The sequence below is a fragment of the Dreissena polymorpha genome, chromosome 9 (genome assembly GCF_020536995.1).
Source record: "Dreissena polymorpha isolate Duluth1 chromosome 9, UMN_Dpol_1.0, whole genome shotgun sequence".
NCBI classification, from domain to species: Eukaryota; Metazoa; Mollusca; class Bivalvia; order Myida; family Dreissenidae; genus Dreissena; species Dreissena polymorpha.
In genome coordinates, this window is record NC_068363.1 from 71288615 (window position 1) to 71308612 (window position 19998).

The following is a 19998-nucleotide window of genomic DNA, read 5'->3' on the forward strand; positions in this document are numbered from 1 at the left end:
ACTAATAGAGATGTCAATAGTATTTTTGGTAATGGCACTTGTACTGTCAAAGTTAAACATGAATGTCTGAAAACAAATAATGGAGAAAATGACAGGTCTTTAAAAAAAGATAAAGATCCAAAGAAAAGTACCAAAAACTTGAAAAAGTATCGGAATGTAAACAGATATCCTTTTGAAGATGAAACTTTTCAAGATGAAAATATGGTCACAAGTTTTGTTCCTTCTGTCAGAGCAGTCCCAGCAGGAACTCCTTTAACAAATGTGACCAACACTAAGCGAGGTGTTGATTCGAACCCGCAAAAAATTAAACTTGGAGAAAAGAAATTTATCAGTGATGAATACTTAAGAAAGGTATGTGATAAGATTAAAAAGAAATATCTTAGGCCCAAGACAAAGAAGCTTATTCATCAAATAAGAAAATTGACAACTATTCCCAGCAGAGTACACCATATTATACTGACTGTGTTCCCAGCAAAGAGATCAGGCAAGTCAGGGCGAAATAGAAATCAGAGTTCATCATCATCGCGGCCGAACTCTCAAATTCCGATACAGGCTAGTGATGCAACAGAGAGGGACAGGAATCGCCCCCTAGTGACGTCCACAACTCCTGTTTTCTCTACAGGTGGATCAGGAACTCCTACCAACCCAATACCAACAACCAATCTGATGGATCTGGATAACGAGAGGATTTTGCGAGATCGACTCCGAGGTGTGGGGAACACTGTCCAGGTGGCACCTCGCTATCCCGAGTATGCAGATCAGATTGTGCGGCAGCGGTCCTTTGCTAATTGGCCGTCATATACGCAACAACAAGCGGCCAGGCTTATCATATTTGGCTTCTACTACACAGGTATATAATTATGTCAAAGATGGTTTAGTGTTGTTTTCATTGAATGTTTTGGTGATGAATGTTTTATTGTCATTCCTTTGTTGAATGGCCTTGATCAATTATAAAGTTCTTTTTGAGGATAATAATTTTGAAGTTTATAAGTTTCATTAAATTTCAGACTTTATAACGGCTATTGGAGACAAAAAATAATCAAGTATGTTACCTGTTGTTGATAATTTATTTCTTTCTTTGAATGACTCTGTGTCTCTTTGCAGAGTTATACAAAAGAAACCTGTTGTACTTTAATACACAATTATGGTACATTTGTAATTTTTTTCATGTTCCCATACCTGTACAATTATTTTCTGGTGATTGAAGCAGATTTATATCTCTGCCTGCTGAAGTGATGACGGCATCAGCCCACTGTATCAATCTCACAAATTCAGTGAATTGTAAAATGTTAATCTTCTGCTACAATTGTGACATGTCGTTATTTACCTCAATTGTGGTTGCAGGCTAGGCAGATGTGGTGTATTACTTTATCAATAGAAAATATTTAAATTCTGAATTCATTATGTATCTATTTTCAAAGCATTATTGAATGATTTCAGTACAAACTTCACCCTTTTTGCAGGCCAGGCAGATCAGGTTCACTGTTAACAGTGTGACGAGTTTTATATGCATGCTGGTTTAGTAACAAACACTGTTTTGGTGACTGATGTGAATTGATTGGCTGAACACATACAATGTGAGTTTAATCACCTTTTGTGTTGTGTTGATCTAGGCCAGGCAGATCTGGTTCGCTGTTTCCAGTGCGGTATTGGCCTCAAGGACTGGAGTCCAGGGGATGAGCCTCTATTTGAGCATGTGAGACACTCGCCTAACTGTCCATTCCTGCAACAACTCCTTGGTGATGAACTCCTTGGAACTTACAGGGTAGGCACCACATTCTCTGATTGTTCATGTAAGTTTACATCCTCTTTATAGTTGCTGGCTAAACATGGTTGTGATATTTTTGAGCTCATTTGACTCTTACTGCGCTGCTGCTTTCACCTCATTTGAACATCTCTGATCAGGAAATCACTTTTGAATAAAAAAACAACATTACACTGCAGGGAAAATTTAAGGTTATCTTTAAGAAAAAAATATGATGGATATTTCCATAGTCTAGCGCAATTCAGGATTAATAGTTCTGTATTGTGGATTATGTAGACTGTTTAGTATTACATGCATTTAATAATGGTGCCAATTTTAAATGTGTGTTGCACTGTGGAGTGGACTCCGGCCCATAATTTCTCTGAGACTGAGTTATTATTAATATGAAGAGAATGATATTGATTGATAAGTCAAAGATTTATTTGCTCTTGAAAATTGTTGCATTTCAGAATATAATTGCATTTCATCTGTCAATAGAAACTTGATTAATTGTATATTTGTTGTTACACACTTCTATTTTGTTCTTACTAGATGTAATCTTTCATGGCAGTTAAATAGTTAAAAGTATATTTTTAAATGTAAACACCATTTTATAGTCCAGGCCATAGCTTGTCCTTATTTGAAAAACGCCTTCTTAGCAATAAAATTATTCAGTTATGTGACACGCACTTGAAAGCAAGTTCAGTTCATGTAACAACATGTTTCCAAATTGGATGTTTTACCACAAACTTATACAGCACAAGTAGCCCACTTCAAACGTTGATAATTGCGTGAGGAAACAAAAATAAAACAATAAAGGAAATTGTCATATCCATTAAATAGACATTAGACATGAGTACCTTTCAGCTTGTATGAGGAAGTGTTAAAAAAAAATAAAAAAAAATGTATTTGCTTTCTTCATTGTTTTCTTGTTTTAACTGGTTTAATCTGGTTTTTAGAATGTATATTTTTATCAACATGAAAGCAGTGTTCTCCGGAAGCACCGGCAGCTGGTTATTTTTCAACGGTTACATTCTACATTCTATCTAGATGCCGGCCACTTTCCCCAAAATATCAATTAAAATGGTGCAAATACACCAGTTTAATTGCTCAATTGCCGGCTACTTCGAAAATATAATTGACTTCTGAAATTTTTCTTGTGAATACTGAATACTGGAATTCCCAGAATTCAACTCCACAATAGTACATGCAAATAATTATTAGTAATATTAATATTTAGGACATAGAGTGTGAGTTACATTGTGTATTTTACATGAAACAAATAAAAAAAATACTTTTTTACATCAGGGAGAAGTATAAAACATAAGAAAAAATGGATGCGCAATGCAAAATTCCTAGTAGACATAGCTTTTTATTATCGTGTAAAATATGTAAATATGAACCGAGTATCCTCTAAAGCTGTTTTATTGCCCTGGTTTATGGAGACATACTGAGTACTTTTCTGTTCTGCAGGATAACTTGGCAGAGGCTCAACAAAGAAATGAAACTGCAACCTCTCATGGTAAGATTATCTTAGGCTTTTCACAAATTTGAATGAATTGTTTTCCGAGTTAGGATATTCCAATAATTGACAAAAAAATTCACGTGGAAAGAAGTAAGTAACATGTAATAGTTACCTGTATCGATAGATATATATAAAAAAAACTTCATTTGAGCAAATATTTTTGCTGTTGTGGCCTTTTGAGATATTTTGGTTTTCTTACTAACAGTTAAAGCTTGTTCTCTTTGTTTATAAGCAGGGACCTTATTCTGTTTTGGGGGTTGCCATCCGAAGACCTGGGAAAGGCTAATTCTTTCATGAATTTCTTATAAAGTACAGCGCTTTTATCGGGACAAATAGCTGTATTTTAATCCAGGAAAAAGAAGTCTGTTTGTTAGTTTGTTTGTACTAGGTTGGTTGGGTTGGCTGATTGGATGGTCGTGTAGTTGGTTCCCCATAAAATGTTGTAAGTTTGTTTACCCCACTTTTGTTACATTTCTCAAGAGATTGAATTGAAACCTGAACTATGTCATCACCATGAAGTGGAGATTTACAAGCCGCTTATTTCATCTTCAGTGATTAACAACATGTTCCTTAGTTATATGCCCTGGAACTTGGCCAATTTTATGTAATCAACACACTCAGACCAGGTTTTAACATTCAGGCTACAGACCCAAGATGCTTTATAGTAATTAAGTTATCAAACATGGGTATGTTTCTCTGCCAGGTCTTAACATCCAGGCTCCACAGACGCGAGCACGGATGATGCGACACCCTGATCGGGCTACCATGAGACAGAGATTGGACACGTTTACTGGTTGGCCACATACCAATGGTCAGCCTCCACAGAGACTGGCAGAGGCTGGACTCTTCTACACAGGTAATAACTTGCAAAGGTTCTCTCCGAAACCACAGGTCAAATAGTTTTACACTCGAGAAGTTAGGCTTTTAAAATTGTATATGGGTATAATTTCTCCTCCTTCAACTGATTTACTTCAGTTGTTTTTTTACAAAGATCATTTTACAATTTGTTGGAAAGTTGAAAATACATATATATCCATGAAAGGATGCTATTAAGCTCACTTGTTCACTAGAATGTATGTGTGGAAGTGGCATGTGGATGATCTGTGGCATGAAAATGCACCTTTTAAATTCCAAAAATTTCATAACATGGTGTAAAAGTCTAACTATACAGGACTTTCCTCCTTAAAGTTTTATCTCTGCTCATAGGTACAAATGACCTGTGTCGCTGTTTCACGTGTGATGGTGGACTGCAACGCTGGGACAAGGATGACGACCCCTGGTTGGAGCACGCGCGCTGGTTCCCTCACTGTTCCTACGTACGGGAAGTAAAGGGCCAGGACTACATCAACCTGGTGCTGGCAGCAGCTGAGCAGGCTATGAGAGAGGATGAGGTAAGACAGGGGTTTGGGATTTGAAATGTTTGGTGTTGAAAGTTAAGATAAATATAGTTACGTAGCGTCTTGTTTTTATATCCCTGAAAAAAATTTGAGAGTGGGTATATTGGCAGAGTTTGACATTAACTTATTTTACAGCAAAACCATCAGACCATTTCCTTTCCAAATCTTCTAACCTAAATCTGATCTCTGCTAGAGTCTAGACCATATTTGAAGGAGCAAATACCCAAAATTTTGTCATATTACTGTTTATAAAAAAAAATCAGTGAACATGGGAAACTTATTTAGATGCATGGAGTACAATAATAAAATTAAAACACATGGATTGTTGTTATAATTTAACAAGTGTCCTGGAAGTTATTACTTGAAACAAATAGGACTCCCAAAGGAAAAAGTAGAGGCCAAATAGACACATTGTATGCCCCATGCATAAAGAGATGAGGCATTTTGCTTTTCTAAACACTGTTTTCTGGTACCCCTTGACACTTGCAGGGATGTTATCTATGAACTTTCAATACACAAACATTACCTGACCTCATTTTGACCTTGATATTGATTGGACTTCAAGAAGGTCAAAAGTCTTGGTTAACCCAAATTGACAGCTTTGTCATGCACCTAGCTATAAAGATTTAATTATTGCATGGATTTCATCTACATGTACCAACAGTCGGGAGGCGGAAAACTACAACGGGCGAGGCATGGTATGGTATTGCGCAAGGGGGGGTTAGAGGGTTAAGGTTAGGGTTAGGGTTAGTGTTAGGGGTCGGGTTAGGGTTTGGGTTAGCCTAAACCCAACCCTAACCCTAACCCGACCCCTAATCCTAACCCTTACCCTAACCCTTTTTTGTGGTTATCACCCCTGACCATGCCTCGCCCGTTGTAGTTTTCCGCCTCCCCCAACAGTCAGGGCAACCACATCACCTTACATCATTTTGACAGATATCGACCTAATGTTGGACTAAGAGTTTTATTTAAGTGAACCACTTAATCAATACTAACTAGGCTTCTACAGAGGCCATCAGAGTTTATGAATAATGCAGCATCTTGTTTCATCGCAAGTTATCCACACATTCATGAGTTATTTGCTCTTAAATTCAATGGACTAAGTGGTGTTGGGGTTTTAGTCACTCAAGGTTGGAATTTTATCTCTATTCAGCTGAATTCCTCCTTTTGAGTATGAAGATAAGCCTCACTAGTTCTTAAAACTGGAATGGTTCTTTCAAATGATGAAGACTTTTGTTAACCAGGAAGGGGTTAAGAATATTTTACTTTTCCCTGAGTGTAACGTGTTACCAAAGTCACATTTGTATCAAAGCTCTTTTTAGAAGACTACTTAAAAGTTTCTCTTCAGAAAAAAAGTTATTTTGGGAAAAAAAAGAATGGTTTCGTTATTGTGATAATGTGTTAAAGTAAGGGGTGTTTTTGTATAATTCAGGAATCAGTGGTGATCCAAGGACTCCAAAGCACAGACTTACAGACAACAGGTATAGTCCATTCACACACAGCGCTTGAATGGAACAGTGGTATTGTAAATCATAAAAGTTGTTTATCTCCATCAGCTTATGTAGGACCTGAACCCATATTCACATATTCTCTTTCGTTTACTTTTTCCGTTCGGCTTAAATGAGATGTGGTTTGCGCATGCGCAGGCAATGATTTGCAAGATGGCGGACTCGAAGCAGTCAAATAATATCGAAGAATGTAGTTCTTCAACAAATTAGCGAAATGCGATCGTAGATCGTGTTAATGTTGAACGTGAACGTAGTTCTGGACAGATCTGGAAAAGGAAAACAGCCGGAAAAATCGGCACAATCGAGCTCTAGCAAAGATATTTCGGTCGCCGAAAGCCGAATGATCATGGCGGTTATGAGTTTGCAAAACTCGATTGAAAAACAAACCTCGCGCATGAACGAGCAGGATAAACGCATAAATGAACATAACAAACAAATAAAGAATTTGTTAGACAAAATCACTTTGTATGACGAAGATTATTACGATTGTCAAATTGACGAGGAATGCGACAAAGGCGCAGAGCACGTGGCGCAGCCATGTTGTGAGATCGACCCACAGGCAGGTGGGAAAGAAAATGACTATTTAGTGTCTAGAAAAAGGAAAACTGACGAGGATACTAATAACAATAGTCGTTTTTCATCTTTGGCAAAACGATTTAAAGCAGTGGAGACATGTGATGCCCCTATCGATTCAGTTTTGGCTGAAAACATAACTGAGCTTTTTAGGAAGGGCATAGACGAAGAAAGATACAATGACTTGATAAAAGAAGAAAATAATGCCCGTCCAGAGAACTGTGAGGGACTGTGTGTTGTGCAAACTAATCAGTCAGTGTGGGACATTATAGGCCCGGTAGCTAGAATCAATGATAAGAAAATGCAGGGAATAGATTTCTCAGTAGTAAAAGGAGCCACAATTCTGGCTAAGGTGGTTGACAAAATGGCAAAACTAGAGACAGAAATAGGGAACGATAGATTTTCCAAACTGAAAGACGAGTGCAATGATGTGTTGGCCCTTCTAGGCCATGCTAATAATCAAATTAACCTGGCAAAAAAGACCTTTTGAGGCCAGTAATTAATCGGGACTATAATTACTTGTGTAACCACAGAATCCCATACACCAAGTTTTTGTTTGGAGATGACATTTCAAAATCTGCTAAGGAAATTGAAGACTCATCAAAGTTGAGTAATCGGTTGACATACAATCAAAGGCCATACAGAGGAGGTCCTATTGTAGACGGATGGGTAGATTCTCCAGATTCCGTGGAGGCTTTGGCGCTGGAGCCAGAGGCGGCTATCAAACAGAAGCCAGCACCTCGAGTTTCGGATCGGGACCAAAAAACTTCCCGAGACGCGGGGCAAGGCCTCTAAATCACTAAATCAGGTGAGCCAAAATTTTGTTGCTGGTAGAATTTCTGATTATGCTGATGAATGGCGCAAATTAACATCAGATCCTACAATGTTAGACATAGTAGAACATTGTCACATAGACATAAACTTGCACAAAATTCATAGTCAGGAACTGAGTAGCTCCCAATATGTTTTCAATAAAAAAGAAAACAAGGTTATAAAGCAGGAAATTGATAAGCTTTTAGACTTAAATGTTATAAAAAAAGTGGAACCATGTGTAGATCAAGTTTTGTCACCTATATTTTTGAGACCAAAATCTAATGGCGAACTTAGAATGGTATTGAATGTAAAAAAGTTAAATAAATGTATTCCATATAAACATTTCAAAATGGAAACTTTTTAAGATGCTTTAACATTAATAAACAAAGGTTGCTACATGGCATCAGTAGATCTAAGACATGCCTATTATTCAGTAAAATTAGCAGAGGAACAGAGAAAGTTTTTTAGGTTTTCTTGGAATTGTGAGATATATGAGTACCAATCACTTTGTTGTGGTGTTTCGGAAGGTCCACGCATATTTAGTAAGCTTTGTAAACCAGTTTATGCAAGCTTGAGGAGCTCTGGCTGGATAAATTCAAGTTTTTTGGATGATAGTATATAAGTTGGTGATACACATAAGGAATGTTTGGAAAATGTGGATGCCACATCAACTTTAATGACGAGAATTGGGTTTGTAGTCAATAAGGAAAAGTCAGTGCTAAAACCAAATAAAAAACTTAAATATTTGGGTAATATTATTGATTCCGACAAAATGACTGTCAAACTTTCTGAAAACCGCAAAATATCCATTATACAAGATGTAAAACTCTTCATAACAAAAATGATGCAAATAAAGAGAAGTTGCTAAAGTGATTGGTCAGATGGTGGCTAGTTTTTCTGCCGTTGAATTTGGAAAATTGCATTACAGGTCATTAGAAACAGCTAAAACAAAAGCTCTGTCAGATAACAGAGGCAATTTTTATGCTTTAATGTGTATTTCCCAGGAGCTAAAAGTAGAGTTAGATTGGTGGATTCAAAATATTAATTCTCAGAAAAGGCATATTTCTAGAGATCCTGTTTCAATTGAATTGTTTACTGACGCATCTTCTTCTGGTTGGGGTGCAAAACTAGGTCAGTGTAAAATAGGTGGTCGTTGGAACAGTGAAGAGAAAACATTTCATATAAATACACTTGAGCTTATAGCAATTTTTCATGCCTTGAAAGCATTTATTGAGAAATTCCAAGGGCGCCATGTAAAAGTATATTCTGACAATTCTACAGCAGTTTCATATGTTAACAACATGGGGGGTGTAAAATCCTCAAATTGCAATAAAATAAGTTGTAATATTTGGAAACTTTGCATTGAAAGCAATCTCTGGCTAACTTGTGCTCATATAGCGGGCTCGGCTAATGTCGATGCAGACGAAGCTTCCCGCAAGTTTAATGATAGACATGAGTGGAAACAAGACAAGTCTATTTTTCAACAAATTTGTAATCATTGGGGAGCTCCAAGTATAGATTTGTTTGCATCAAGGCTTAATAATCAAATAGACAAATTTTGTTCATGGATGCTTGATCCAGATTGTGCATTTGTAGATGCGTTTTCTTTGTCATGGGATACACTTGGTAGTGTGTATTTGTTTCCTGCTTTCAGTCTGATGGGACGGTGCCTTCAGAAGATACGCAACGAGAAAGCCAAAGGCATAGTGTTAGCACCATTGTGGGTAACTCAACCATGGTTTCCGAGACTCATGGAACTGTTGGTAGATATTCAAGTGATAATTCGCAAGAAAAAAGGTCTTATAAATCACCCAACATTGAATATACAACATCCCTTGGAAGAAAAAATGAAAATCATAGCATGCAAGGTATCAGGAGAAATTTCAGAGAACGAGGATTTTCAGAAGAAACTACCAATATATTCATGTCATCGTGGAAACCAGGTACAAAAAAGCAGTACAGTACATTTATCAACAGATGGTTTTGTTACTGTCGTGAAAGGCAGATTAATCAGTTTTCAGCATCTCTGGAAGAAGTGATTGAGTTTCTTACCTTTCAAAATCAAAATGGCTTAGGTTATGACAGTATTAACACGGCTCGGGGAGCCCTTTCATCCATAGGACTCAATTTTGATGGGTTTAAAGTAGGTAGTCACCCTTTGGTGGTGCGGTACATGAAAGGAATCTTTGTTTTAAGACCATCACAGCCATGGTATTCAGCAGTATGGGATGTTAATAAGGTTCTGAGCTTCTTGCGAAAGTTGTCACCGATTAACCAGTTATCATTAAAAGATTTAACATTGAAGCTAACAATGCTCATGGCGTTAACACAAGCGGCACGCGTCCATACTTTACAGTTGCTTACTATTGAAGATTGTAAGAAATTGAAATCAGAGTTTGTTTTTAGCTCATCTATTTTTTGAAAAAAAATTATGACCTATTTTCATCACCTTGGCGTTGGCGTCGGCGTCCGGTTAAGTTTTGCGTTTAGGTCCACTTTTCTCAGAAAGTATCAATGCTATTGCATTCAAACTTGGTACACTTACTTACTATCATGAGGGGACTGGGCAGGCAAAGTTAGATAACTCTGGCGTGCATTTTGACTGAATTAAGTGCCCTTTTTATACTTAGAAAATTGAAAATTTTGGTTAAGTTTTGCGTTTAGGTCCACTTTTTTCAGAAAGTATCAATGCTATTGCATTCAAATTTAGTACACTTACTTACTATCATGAGGGGACTTGGCAGGCAAAGTTAGATAACTCTGGCGAGCATTTTGACAGAATTATGTGCCCTTTTTATACTTTTGGTTAAATTTTGTGTTCAGGTCCATTTTATTCCTTAAGTATCAAAGCTATTGCTTTCATACTTGCAACACTTACTAACTATCATAAGGGGACTGTGCAGGCAAAGTAATGTAACACTGACTGGCATTTTGACAGAATTATGTGCCCTTTTTATACTTAGAAAATTGAACATTTGGTTAAGTTTTGTGTTTAGGTCCACTTTATTCCTACAGTTTCAAAGCTATTGCTTTCATACTTGCATCACTTATTAACTATCATATTAAGGGGACTGTGCAGACAAAGTTATGTAACTCTGACTGGCATTTGGACGGAATTATGGGCCCTTTACACTTAGAAAATTGAAAATTTGGTTAAGTTTTGTGTTTTGGTCCACTTTACCCCTAAAGTAACATAGATATTGCTTTCATACAGGGAACACTCGCAAACTATCATAAGGGTACAGTAAAAGGACAAGTTGCATAACTCTGGATGTCATTTTTACGGAATAATGGCCCTTTTTTGACTTAGTAACTTTGAATATATGGTTAAATTTTGAGTTTCGATCCACTTTACTTCTTAAGTATCAAGGCTGTTGCTTTCAAATTTCAAATACTTTCATGCTATCATGAGGTTACTGTACCTGGCAAGTTGAATTTTACCTTGACCTTTGAATGAACTTGACTCTCAAGGTCAAATTATTAAATTTTGCTAAAATTGCCATAACTTCTTTATTTATGATTATATTTGATTGATACTTTGACAAAACTACTCTTACCTGACACACCACAATAGACTCCACCCAAACCATCCCCCCTCCCCCCCCCCCCCAGAATCCCCCCCCCCCCCCCCCCAATTTTTTTTTTTTTTTTTTTTTTAAGATCATCTCACAAATGACCACCACACCCTCACACTATACCCCCCCACCCCCCCCCCCAATTTTTTTTTTAAACGGTTAAAAAACAACTATTTATTTTATTATTTTATGTTATAAATACCGTCCAACCATCGCACCCAAGATTCCCCCCCCCCCAACCCCCCTCCCCCCACCCGAATCCCCCCCCTAATTTTTTTTTTTTTTTTTTTAAGATCATCTCACAAATTACCACCACACCCTCACACTATATCCCCCCTCACCCCCCCCCCCCCCCCCCAAATTATTTTTTTTTGTAAACAGTTAAAAAACACAAATAGTTATTTTTATTAATTTATGTTTGAAATTCCGTCCAACCATCGCACCCAAGAATCCCCCCCCCCCCCCCCCCTCGAATTTTTTTTTTGCATTTTTTTCGCATTTTTGGAAGATAATGTAATAAATGTCCACACCCCCACACTATACACCCCTCTTCACTCCACCCCTCCCTCCTTTGTGATTGAAAATGAGAGTCCCTTCACCTTTAACAAGAAAATAGATGAGCGGTCTGCACCCGCAAGGCGGTGCTCTTGTTAAGTTAAGCAGTTCTTTAAAACATTCACGTCCGAGTTCTAGGACTTCTGTTTTTAGTTTAAAAGCTTATCCTCCAGATAGGAGGCTATGTATATACAGTGTATGTACAGAAAGAATATTTGTCACGCACAAGAAATGTGCGTACGGATTGCAAAGACCGTAACATGCTTCTTTTGAGTTATGTGAAGCCTTACAAGCCTGTGACAAGAGATACTATTTCTAGGTGGATAAAAACTGTTTTGGCCAGATTGGGAATCGATGTGAATATATATGAATCCCATAGTGTAAGAGCAGCATCAACTTCTAAAGCAAAAAGTGTTTGTGTTCCAATAATAGACATTCTTAAAAAAGCGGGATGGTCAAATGTTGAAACTTTTGCTAGGTTCTATGACAGGGACATAGAAAAATGTGAGGACAAGTTTCAGACTGGGGTACTTGGTTAATGGTGAGTTATCATTACCCTTATCGTCCTTCATTGTCTAATAATATTTTTTCACATTATTGCTTTAAAATCTCATTTAAGCCAAACGGAAAAAGTAAACGAAAGAGAATTAAAAAAATTAAACGAGACTTACCTTGGTTAAGTAGATGTTTAATTGAAATTCTCTGAGTTTAGGTTGGAGTGAAGGATTAAACGCCTCCCACCCACCCTACAAGAAATTATTGAATCTATAAACTAATTTGATGATAATTATTGTTATTAAAATAACAATTAGTCATAACTATGAAATCAACATACCTGATGAAATAATGTGGAAAAAAATATGCTTCGAAGACTGCCTGCGCATGCGCAAACCACATCTCATTTAATCCTTCACTCCAACCTAAACTCAGAGAATTTCAATTAAACATCTACTTAACCAAGGTAAGTCTGGTTTAATTTTTTAAAGTTTCTAAGAGAAATAAAAACTTCAGTTGTATTGCTTGCAATATAAAACTACACTGCAACTCCAAGATATCACGGTCCGTTATATCGCGTTGTCCAATATATCGCGAATCGGCTATGACTCCCAAAAATCTGACGAGCATAATACCCAAATAACATGTTTTGATCTGAGAATTTGCTGAGATAAAATCCGTTTCAAGCTAGTATTTTATCCCCTTTTTTTTCACCCACTTTAATTTTTAATGCGACACTTCATAGTACATTCATTGGAAGTTATTTTAAAATAAAGGTTGTCACATGTCATTGAAGTCCCTTCAAACAAGTATAAACAGCGGATTTGTTGTCATAACCCCAAAGTACTGTATACCTGTATCATTCTCATTTGACAAAAAAGACACACAAATCTTGTAAAAAAATGTTAAGTTTGTTATAAAAGTTGAAATTCAATGTCTGTTTTTCCTTAAAAGATGATCACTAATCTTTTTATCGCCTTCTTATAACGACACTCGCCAACTTAGTGTTGTTCTTTGAACACCTTATCAGTGATAAAGATCTATTGACTTTGTCACACCCTAATGCTTTGTCATTATGACTGCAGCTGATAATTGCTACTAGTTCACATTGTTATTGTTACTTGTACTTTTTTGTTTGTTTTTATTAGCTCTACTGGCCATAGGCCAGAAGAGCTTATGGGATGGCATGGTGTCTGTCTGTCTGTCTGTGTGTGTGTGTGCGTTAGACTTTCTCTTGTTTATCCAATAAAGACCACATTTTTCATCCGATTCTTTTCAAACTTGTTCAGTGTGTTGATATTAATGAGGACTCGAACCCTATTGAAAATGGATTACATCAGAGTAAAAAGTCCAGAATTATCTCCCCTTGAATTTGAGAAAATTGTGAAATAAGGCTTGTTTATGCAATAAAGTCCACAGTTTTCATCCAATCATTTCCCAACTTGCACAGTGTCTTTATCTGAATGATGAGTCAAACCCTATTGAAAATGAGCAATATTGGAGTTATAAGTCCAGAATTATCTCCCCTTGAATTTGAGAAAAAAATGAAAATCTTTAACATTTTGCCATAACTTTTGCAATATTGAAGATAGCAACTTCATATTTGGCATACATGTGTATCTCATGGAGCTTCACACATTTTGAGTGGTGAAAGGTCAAGGACATCCTTCAAGGTCAAAGGTCAAAAACAAACAAAAATCAAAGCAGCGCAGAAGGGGACATAGTGTTTCCGACAAACACATTTCTTGTTTGTTTACATATAAAGTTCTATCCTTTTGAAACTTCAAGGGATGATTTATATCATCAAGGGCCAGAACCCCATTGAGAGTGAAGAAAATTTGTCCAACTTATTGTTGAAAAGGAGCCATTTGAAGTTTAAATTTTGCGTTTCTTCTTGTTTATGCGATGAATTTCCCATTTTGGGTCTGTTTGTTTAAAACTTACTCAGATTGTTCATACTATCAAGGGCTTGAGTCCTATTGATTCCAGCCAGTAGAGCGATTCAGGCCCTCATGGGCCTCTTGTTTACTTTTCGCAACTGGAAACGACTGATTTTTGCCTGTTGTTCTCAGTTCCAAAATGACTTGGAGTGAAATATACTGGCCGTTGGCCATTATGGATAGTTGACCCCTATTCTCAAGTGTAATATAGAGTGATTTTTGTCAGGGGCAATCCAAACTGATCGTTGTCTGCAATCGACTGTTGTTCTCAGTTGACCGCTAGGTAAGTTGTGACCGTAGGCTCAGTGTGATTTCTGACCATTTTAGACCCGATGTCCACAGCTGAGGCCCGGTCAGTGATAGAGATGGGATATTCCAAGACAGCTGTTCAGCTGGCCATACACGAGTACAATGGAAAAAGTGAGTAATCCCATTACACTCAGATCTATAACACATAAACCCAGTATTATTATGCCCTCCTTCTGTGGAAGCAGGGGAATTTTGCCTTGCCCCTGTTTGTCGTTTGAAGCTTGTTTTCCAACTATACTATATAATGCTTTACATACAATCATTCAAACAGACAGATAAAATGGTCACTTCAGATGAAAGGCAGACACCTAGTGATTTAGAGGTCAACAGTTCAAAGACCAAAGTTTCATGGGCTTGCTATATTAATTTTTATGTCCGTAGGATGCTCAGAGAACACTTTGATCTGTAATCAGAATATTTATACTAGTTGTTAGATGGAAGTGTATCGACTTTGAAATCAACCAATTGAAAGTCAAGGTTCCAGGAGCTTTTAATGTGAAAGCTTTTCTTTATTTAAAGTTGTTTTTGTTTTTTAAGATCTAGACAAAGGTTCGATGTACAGTAATCCAAATTACTGTTTGTTGTTCGACAGATGGAAGAAGAATATAAATTTCTAGGTCAACAAGTCAGAGGTCAAGGTCACAAGGGCTTGTACCATGAAAACTATTTCTACATAATATATAGAACACTTGTTTGATCATATAAATGTTTATGCTTGTATGTCTTGAGAGAAGGACAAATCTTATTTATGCTTTAAAGAGATCAAAGGTAAATTAGGGGCATACAATAATCTCTATAAAAAAATAAATAAAAATCTTTAAAGAAATCTCTCTGCTTATTAAAGAAACAAACACTTTCTTATCAATATTATTTGGCTGTTAGTCTTGGAGGGGGGAGGGGGAATTCATGTTTTAATGATACTCTTGTCGACCAGTATTTAAAGGTAAGATTACTAGGTTGGAGATAAAGAACTTTTGTTTAAAAGCCTGATATTAATGACAACTCATGGAAAGAATTCTATGTTTATAAAGGCTCATATAATTTGATTCAATATCAACTCAGCATCTCTGTCACTTGCAGATCCCACGAAGGGAGCGCTGAGTTTCAGTGCTGCTGATCTGGTCCAGATCCTGGTTGGCCGTCAGGAGCGTGGGGAGGAAATACCACAGGACCTGCCATCTGAGGAGCTAGGTAAGAAAGATTGTGTAAAACTGAAAACCTTAGAACCTAAGACTGTTTGTGAGATTGCCTTTTCAGAATTACTGTTAAAATTGAATGCACAAGAGTGAATGAACACTCTTGAAACTGTCCCAATTAAAGGGACTTTTTCAAAGATTTTGGCATGTATTGAAGTTTGTCATTAAATGCTTTATATTGATAGATTTAAACTTTGTATCTAAAAAGCCCCAGTAAAAAAAACAAGAATAAAATTCAACAAAAAAAGTATCCCTCAACTGGAATCAAACCCCTTACCCCTGGAGCGAAAGTCTAGCCCTTAGACCACTCGGCCATCCGTGCTCATACATTGAATGACAACAACAGATCTCTCCAAATTATTCAAGCGTTTCGCGTTGCAAGACGTAATAATTTTCAGTGTTTTAAATCGTCAAAAGATGCATATAATGGATATTTTATAGCATGGTAAATGTTCAATATTACCTTTTCCTCTCAAATATCATAACTACAACTAAAATTTGCGAATCTGAAACAATTTTAATGCCCCCAGTAGGGTCGCATTTTGCTCTTGAACTGTCCGTCAGTCCGTCTGTCTGTGCGTCCCTCCGAAAACTTTAACATTGGCCATAACTTTTGCAATATTGAAGATAGCAACATGATATTTGGCATGCATGTGTATCTCATGAAGCTGCACATTTTGAGTGGTGAAAGGTCAAGGTCATCCTTCAAGGTCAAAGGTGAACTATATGGCTTCAAAAGGCCGCAATAGGGGGCATTGTGTTTCTGACAAACACATCTTTTGTTTTTTATCATGTCAATTTACCAAAATCTGAAAAGGCCCCTTTAAGAAATAATTTTTATTTGAATTTTATTTTATTCACAATCCTATTTGGTATTTTTGTTTATAGAATGATTTGTCAATTACATAAATGGGCATGGTACCTGCAAAACACAACACAAGTTGTTTTTATATTCTGAAGTTTTATAGATAATTTAGTTTGAGAAAATAAATAATAAGCCTAGTGACTACCCTTTGAAATGTCATAGATATTTGTAGAAGTCAATGTGTTCTACTGGCTGGTAAGATTACATCAACAAATGCAAATGTATAGTAACTAGGTCTTTGTCTATTATTATCTGCTCGCTATATAACATGAAGTGTTTTATGCCCATATCTATTTTCCAGGTGCCTCAGGCAGTTCACAACAGGCAGCAACTGCAGGTCAGTATGAGGAAATTTGCATTAGTGTTTGGATGTCTGGTTTGGAGGATAGTAGGTTGGGTATATATCTACAATGAAGCCTCCCTCATATCCTTGTTCCTTTCTTTGGCCACCCCTATGTTTTCTCCCCACTCAGAGCATGTTTGTTTGGTTGGTGGTATAGTCACCATAAACAACTTCTAGTGTTTCCTCTGTGCCCTCAGAATTCTCCCATACAACAAAAAAAAAGACATTTTCACTAAAACGTATATTGCAGCCATTTAATAAAGATATGATATCAAAATATGACCTCCACCTCACCTAAACCTTAAGATTGAACTCAGTAGAGGTTAGAACCCTCAGACAATTTACATCGGTCAGTTAAATGTGCCCAGTACATACCTTGGGCAATTTCTTATGTATAATCCTGGTAAGTAATTTTGTAGCTGTTCCATTTACCTGTAGTCTTATTATTGAAATACTTGAAAACAATTAAATTTCTGTCTAATTTAACTCAAAAACCTTTTTCATTTGTATATTTTGTATTTGATTAGATCCTATGGTTGAAAATCGCCGCCTCAAACACATACTGAAGTGTCTGACATGTAAAGAGAACGACTGCAACATGCTGCTACTCCCGTGCACCCACCACCGCCTGTGTGAGGAGTGTGCACAGAATGTCACCCACTGTCCAGTGTGTGGAAGAAAGGTGGAGGATAAAGTTAGAACATTTATGTCATAACTCTGTCGGGCTGCAGTACAGCGGTGACTAAGCTGGCATCTTAAAACCACACCAAGGAATAAGTCTTGGCCATACTTCCTATTAGAAAAAATTGTATGAGATAAGAATTTTTTTGGTAGTCCACATTGTCACAAAATGTCCACCCATTTGTTACAATTTTTATCACTCTAACATTATTATAACGGTCATTTTTTCGCAGTTCTTGATCAATCATTTATGGTCACAATTTAAAGCTTAGATTTTATTTGAAGGCTGATTTTTGTTTGATGTGCTTCTAAGGTTTGGTCTGCAGCCCAAGTAGATCATTGGCTTCTTGGTACATTGAAAACATTTGTAAAACAAAAACATCTTTGAAAAAAAGAACATTTTTATCTTAATTAGACCTCATCAGTAAGAACAGCATGAGAATTGAAATAAAACCATTAACCCAATGATTTACTACAACAGTGACAGGTCACTGTTGTACTGTGTGCTTTGACCAGTTTCTGATTTAATGTTTATTGTTGCCACAATATATTGGGACTTTGGTACTGTAAAGAGTCCAAAATAAGAGTATTTTAAGAGAAATTAAACCAAAAGTCTTAATACATGCATTATGCATGAATGAAACGCATATAAGCTCTAGAGATATTGTATCATGTAGTCCAGATATGCTTGTAGATGTTGTGCACAGAATACTCATTTACTCAGAAACTTTGAGCCTTTGTGCTGTCCATAGGATTTACCTATTCCAGAATATTTCTGAAAAAGCTATATCTGTGGGCAGTGCTATGGCCTGAACTCCACACATCACTGTAAGTTAGTTTGACAGGTTCTTTCTCTTTCTGTTCTAACACGTTTTTCTGACTAATATTATGGAATGTTTTCATTCACATCTTGTAAATTACAACAGTTACTCATCAATAGTTTTTTACATCCAGGTTCTTTTATATGTCCTTTATAAATGTCAAGCTAACTTCCACTGCTGGGTGGTGTATGACATGAGTGCTTCTGACTTGTATTTTGTTTTATTTATGTATGTCTCTATTTTACATGTTCATAGTGAATTTGCAATAATGATAAAGAAAGCCGCGTTGAGCTTGCCTATATATATATTACAGTCCAACATGGAAGTTTATTTGCTTGTGCTTATAACATTGGTAAACTTTCACACATTCTAGTATCTAGATTGTTTAACCATGTCTACAAGTACATGGCTTGGAACAGTTAATAGAAACTCGACACTGGCCTAGTATAAGAAGACATTGAAGACCATTTCGTTTTCGTTTCATTTGGTTCCTTCAAATCTAGTATCGGGCAGAACTTGTATGTCAGTCTGTTAGATTGTACATTTGATATTTAAGAAATATACTACATTCGTTGTCTTGCATTCTTTTATTACGCAGACAATTTTTTGTTTTTTGTATTCTGCGGTAGTTTGTTCTGTTGTATGCATCTCAAGAGTCAAACTTTTCCAAGGCTTATGCATTGATTTGTGTAATGTTATAGGAGGTAAGTTGGTTGTATTACCGTATGAATTATTTAAAAAATATGTGAAATGGCAAACTCAGCCAAGTAAACAATGTTGTACATCTTAGACACAGGCTAATTTTGTTGAGGAAAGACTTGGAAAAGTTTTAACTCTTCCCACTGGTGGTGGCTTTCATAAAAGCGTGTATAATACAAAATTCATCACATTAAATTTAGCTACTTATTGCTGTCTAATCATACATTTGTATTAAGAATATGCATGTTCGAAAAGTTTATATTTGTTGTAAATATAACATGTAGTTTTTACTGGTTATTATGCCCCGCTTTGTTTTGCTGGATGTCGGTCAGTCGGTCTGTCTGTCGGTAGACCAGTTCTTTTCCGATCAATAACTCTTCAACGAATTGACCGATTGGCTTGTGCATTGGCCTTTGACAGTAGATGGCCCTTATTGAAATGGCGTCACTTGGTCAAAGGTCACTGTCACAATAAGTGTGAAAATCGTCTCGGTCAATAACTCATCAACCAATTGACCAATTGGCTTTATACTTCAGAAGTGCATTGGCCTTGGACAGTAGATAACCCGTATTTATATTTGGGTCACTAGTTCAAAGCCCTGTTTTGGGGGCATATGTCTCCGACCGCGGAACTCCTGTTAAATATGCATTGAACGCTATGTACTTTATGTATTTATAATGTATTTTTGTGGCGACGACTCTTTATTTGACACATTTTATAGGATAAAAAGACGCCTAACATTATCAGTGTATTGTGCTTTTTTGTGTATCATGTATTTCCTATTATGTTGACAGTTATTATTAAGAGCTTCATCCAATAAAAGTTTTATTTGAATTCGCGTTCACTTTGCTTTATGACCCAAACTGCAGCGTGCCGTTGTCTCTTTCTTACGTGCAAACAAAATATAATAAACTATCAGCAAAGAAAATACTTTATTTATTTGAGGTCAGCTTCACCAT

At 36.6% G+C, this 19998-nt stretch overlaps 1 protein-coding gene across 1 annotated transcript; it reads left to right on the forward strand.

Moving 5' to 3' along the window:
- The first annotated feature begins 201 nt into the window (after positions 1 to 201).
- On the forward strand, positions 202 to 19873 carry LOC127846151 (baculoviral IAP repeat-containing protein 7-like). The gene is made up of 10 exons (XM_052377327.1): positions 202 to 850; positions 1614 to 1765; positions 3218 to 3266; positions 3973 to 4125; positions 4476 to 4660; positions 6099 to 6147; positions 14453 to 14545; positions 15515 to 15625; positions 16797 to 16832; positions 17366 to 19873. Exons 1-10 carry the CDS (start codon positions 202 to 204, stop codon positions 17551 to 17553), a joined length of 1665 nt encoding a protein of 554 aa, XP_052233287.1. The 3' UTR covers positions 17554 to 19873.
- Positions 19874 to 19998: the final 125 nt, after the last annotated feature.

Bases quoted from the DNA above. Each gene is read 5' to 3' on its own strand.
- LOC127846151 (XM_052377327.1), top strand. From the start codon at position 202: ATGGTCACAAGTTTTGTTCCTTCTGTCAGAGCAGTCCCAGCAGGAACT. The intron at 851-1,613 runs GTATATAATTAT...GTGTTGATCTAG, and splicing joins ATTTGGCTTCTACTACACAG to GCCAGGCAGATCTGGTTCGC. The intron at 6,148-14,452 runs GTATAGTCCATT...TGACCATTTTAG, and splicing joins CACAGACTTACAGACAACAG to ACCCGATGTCCACAGCTGAG.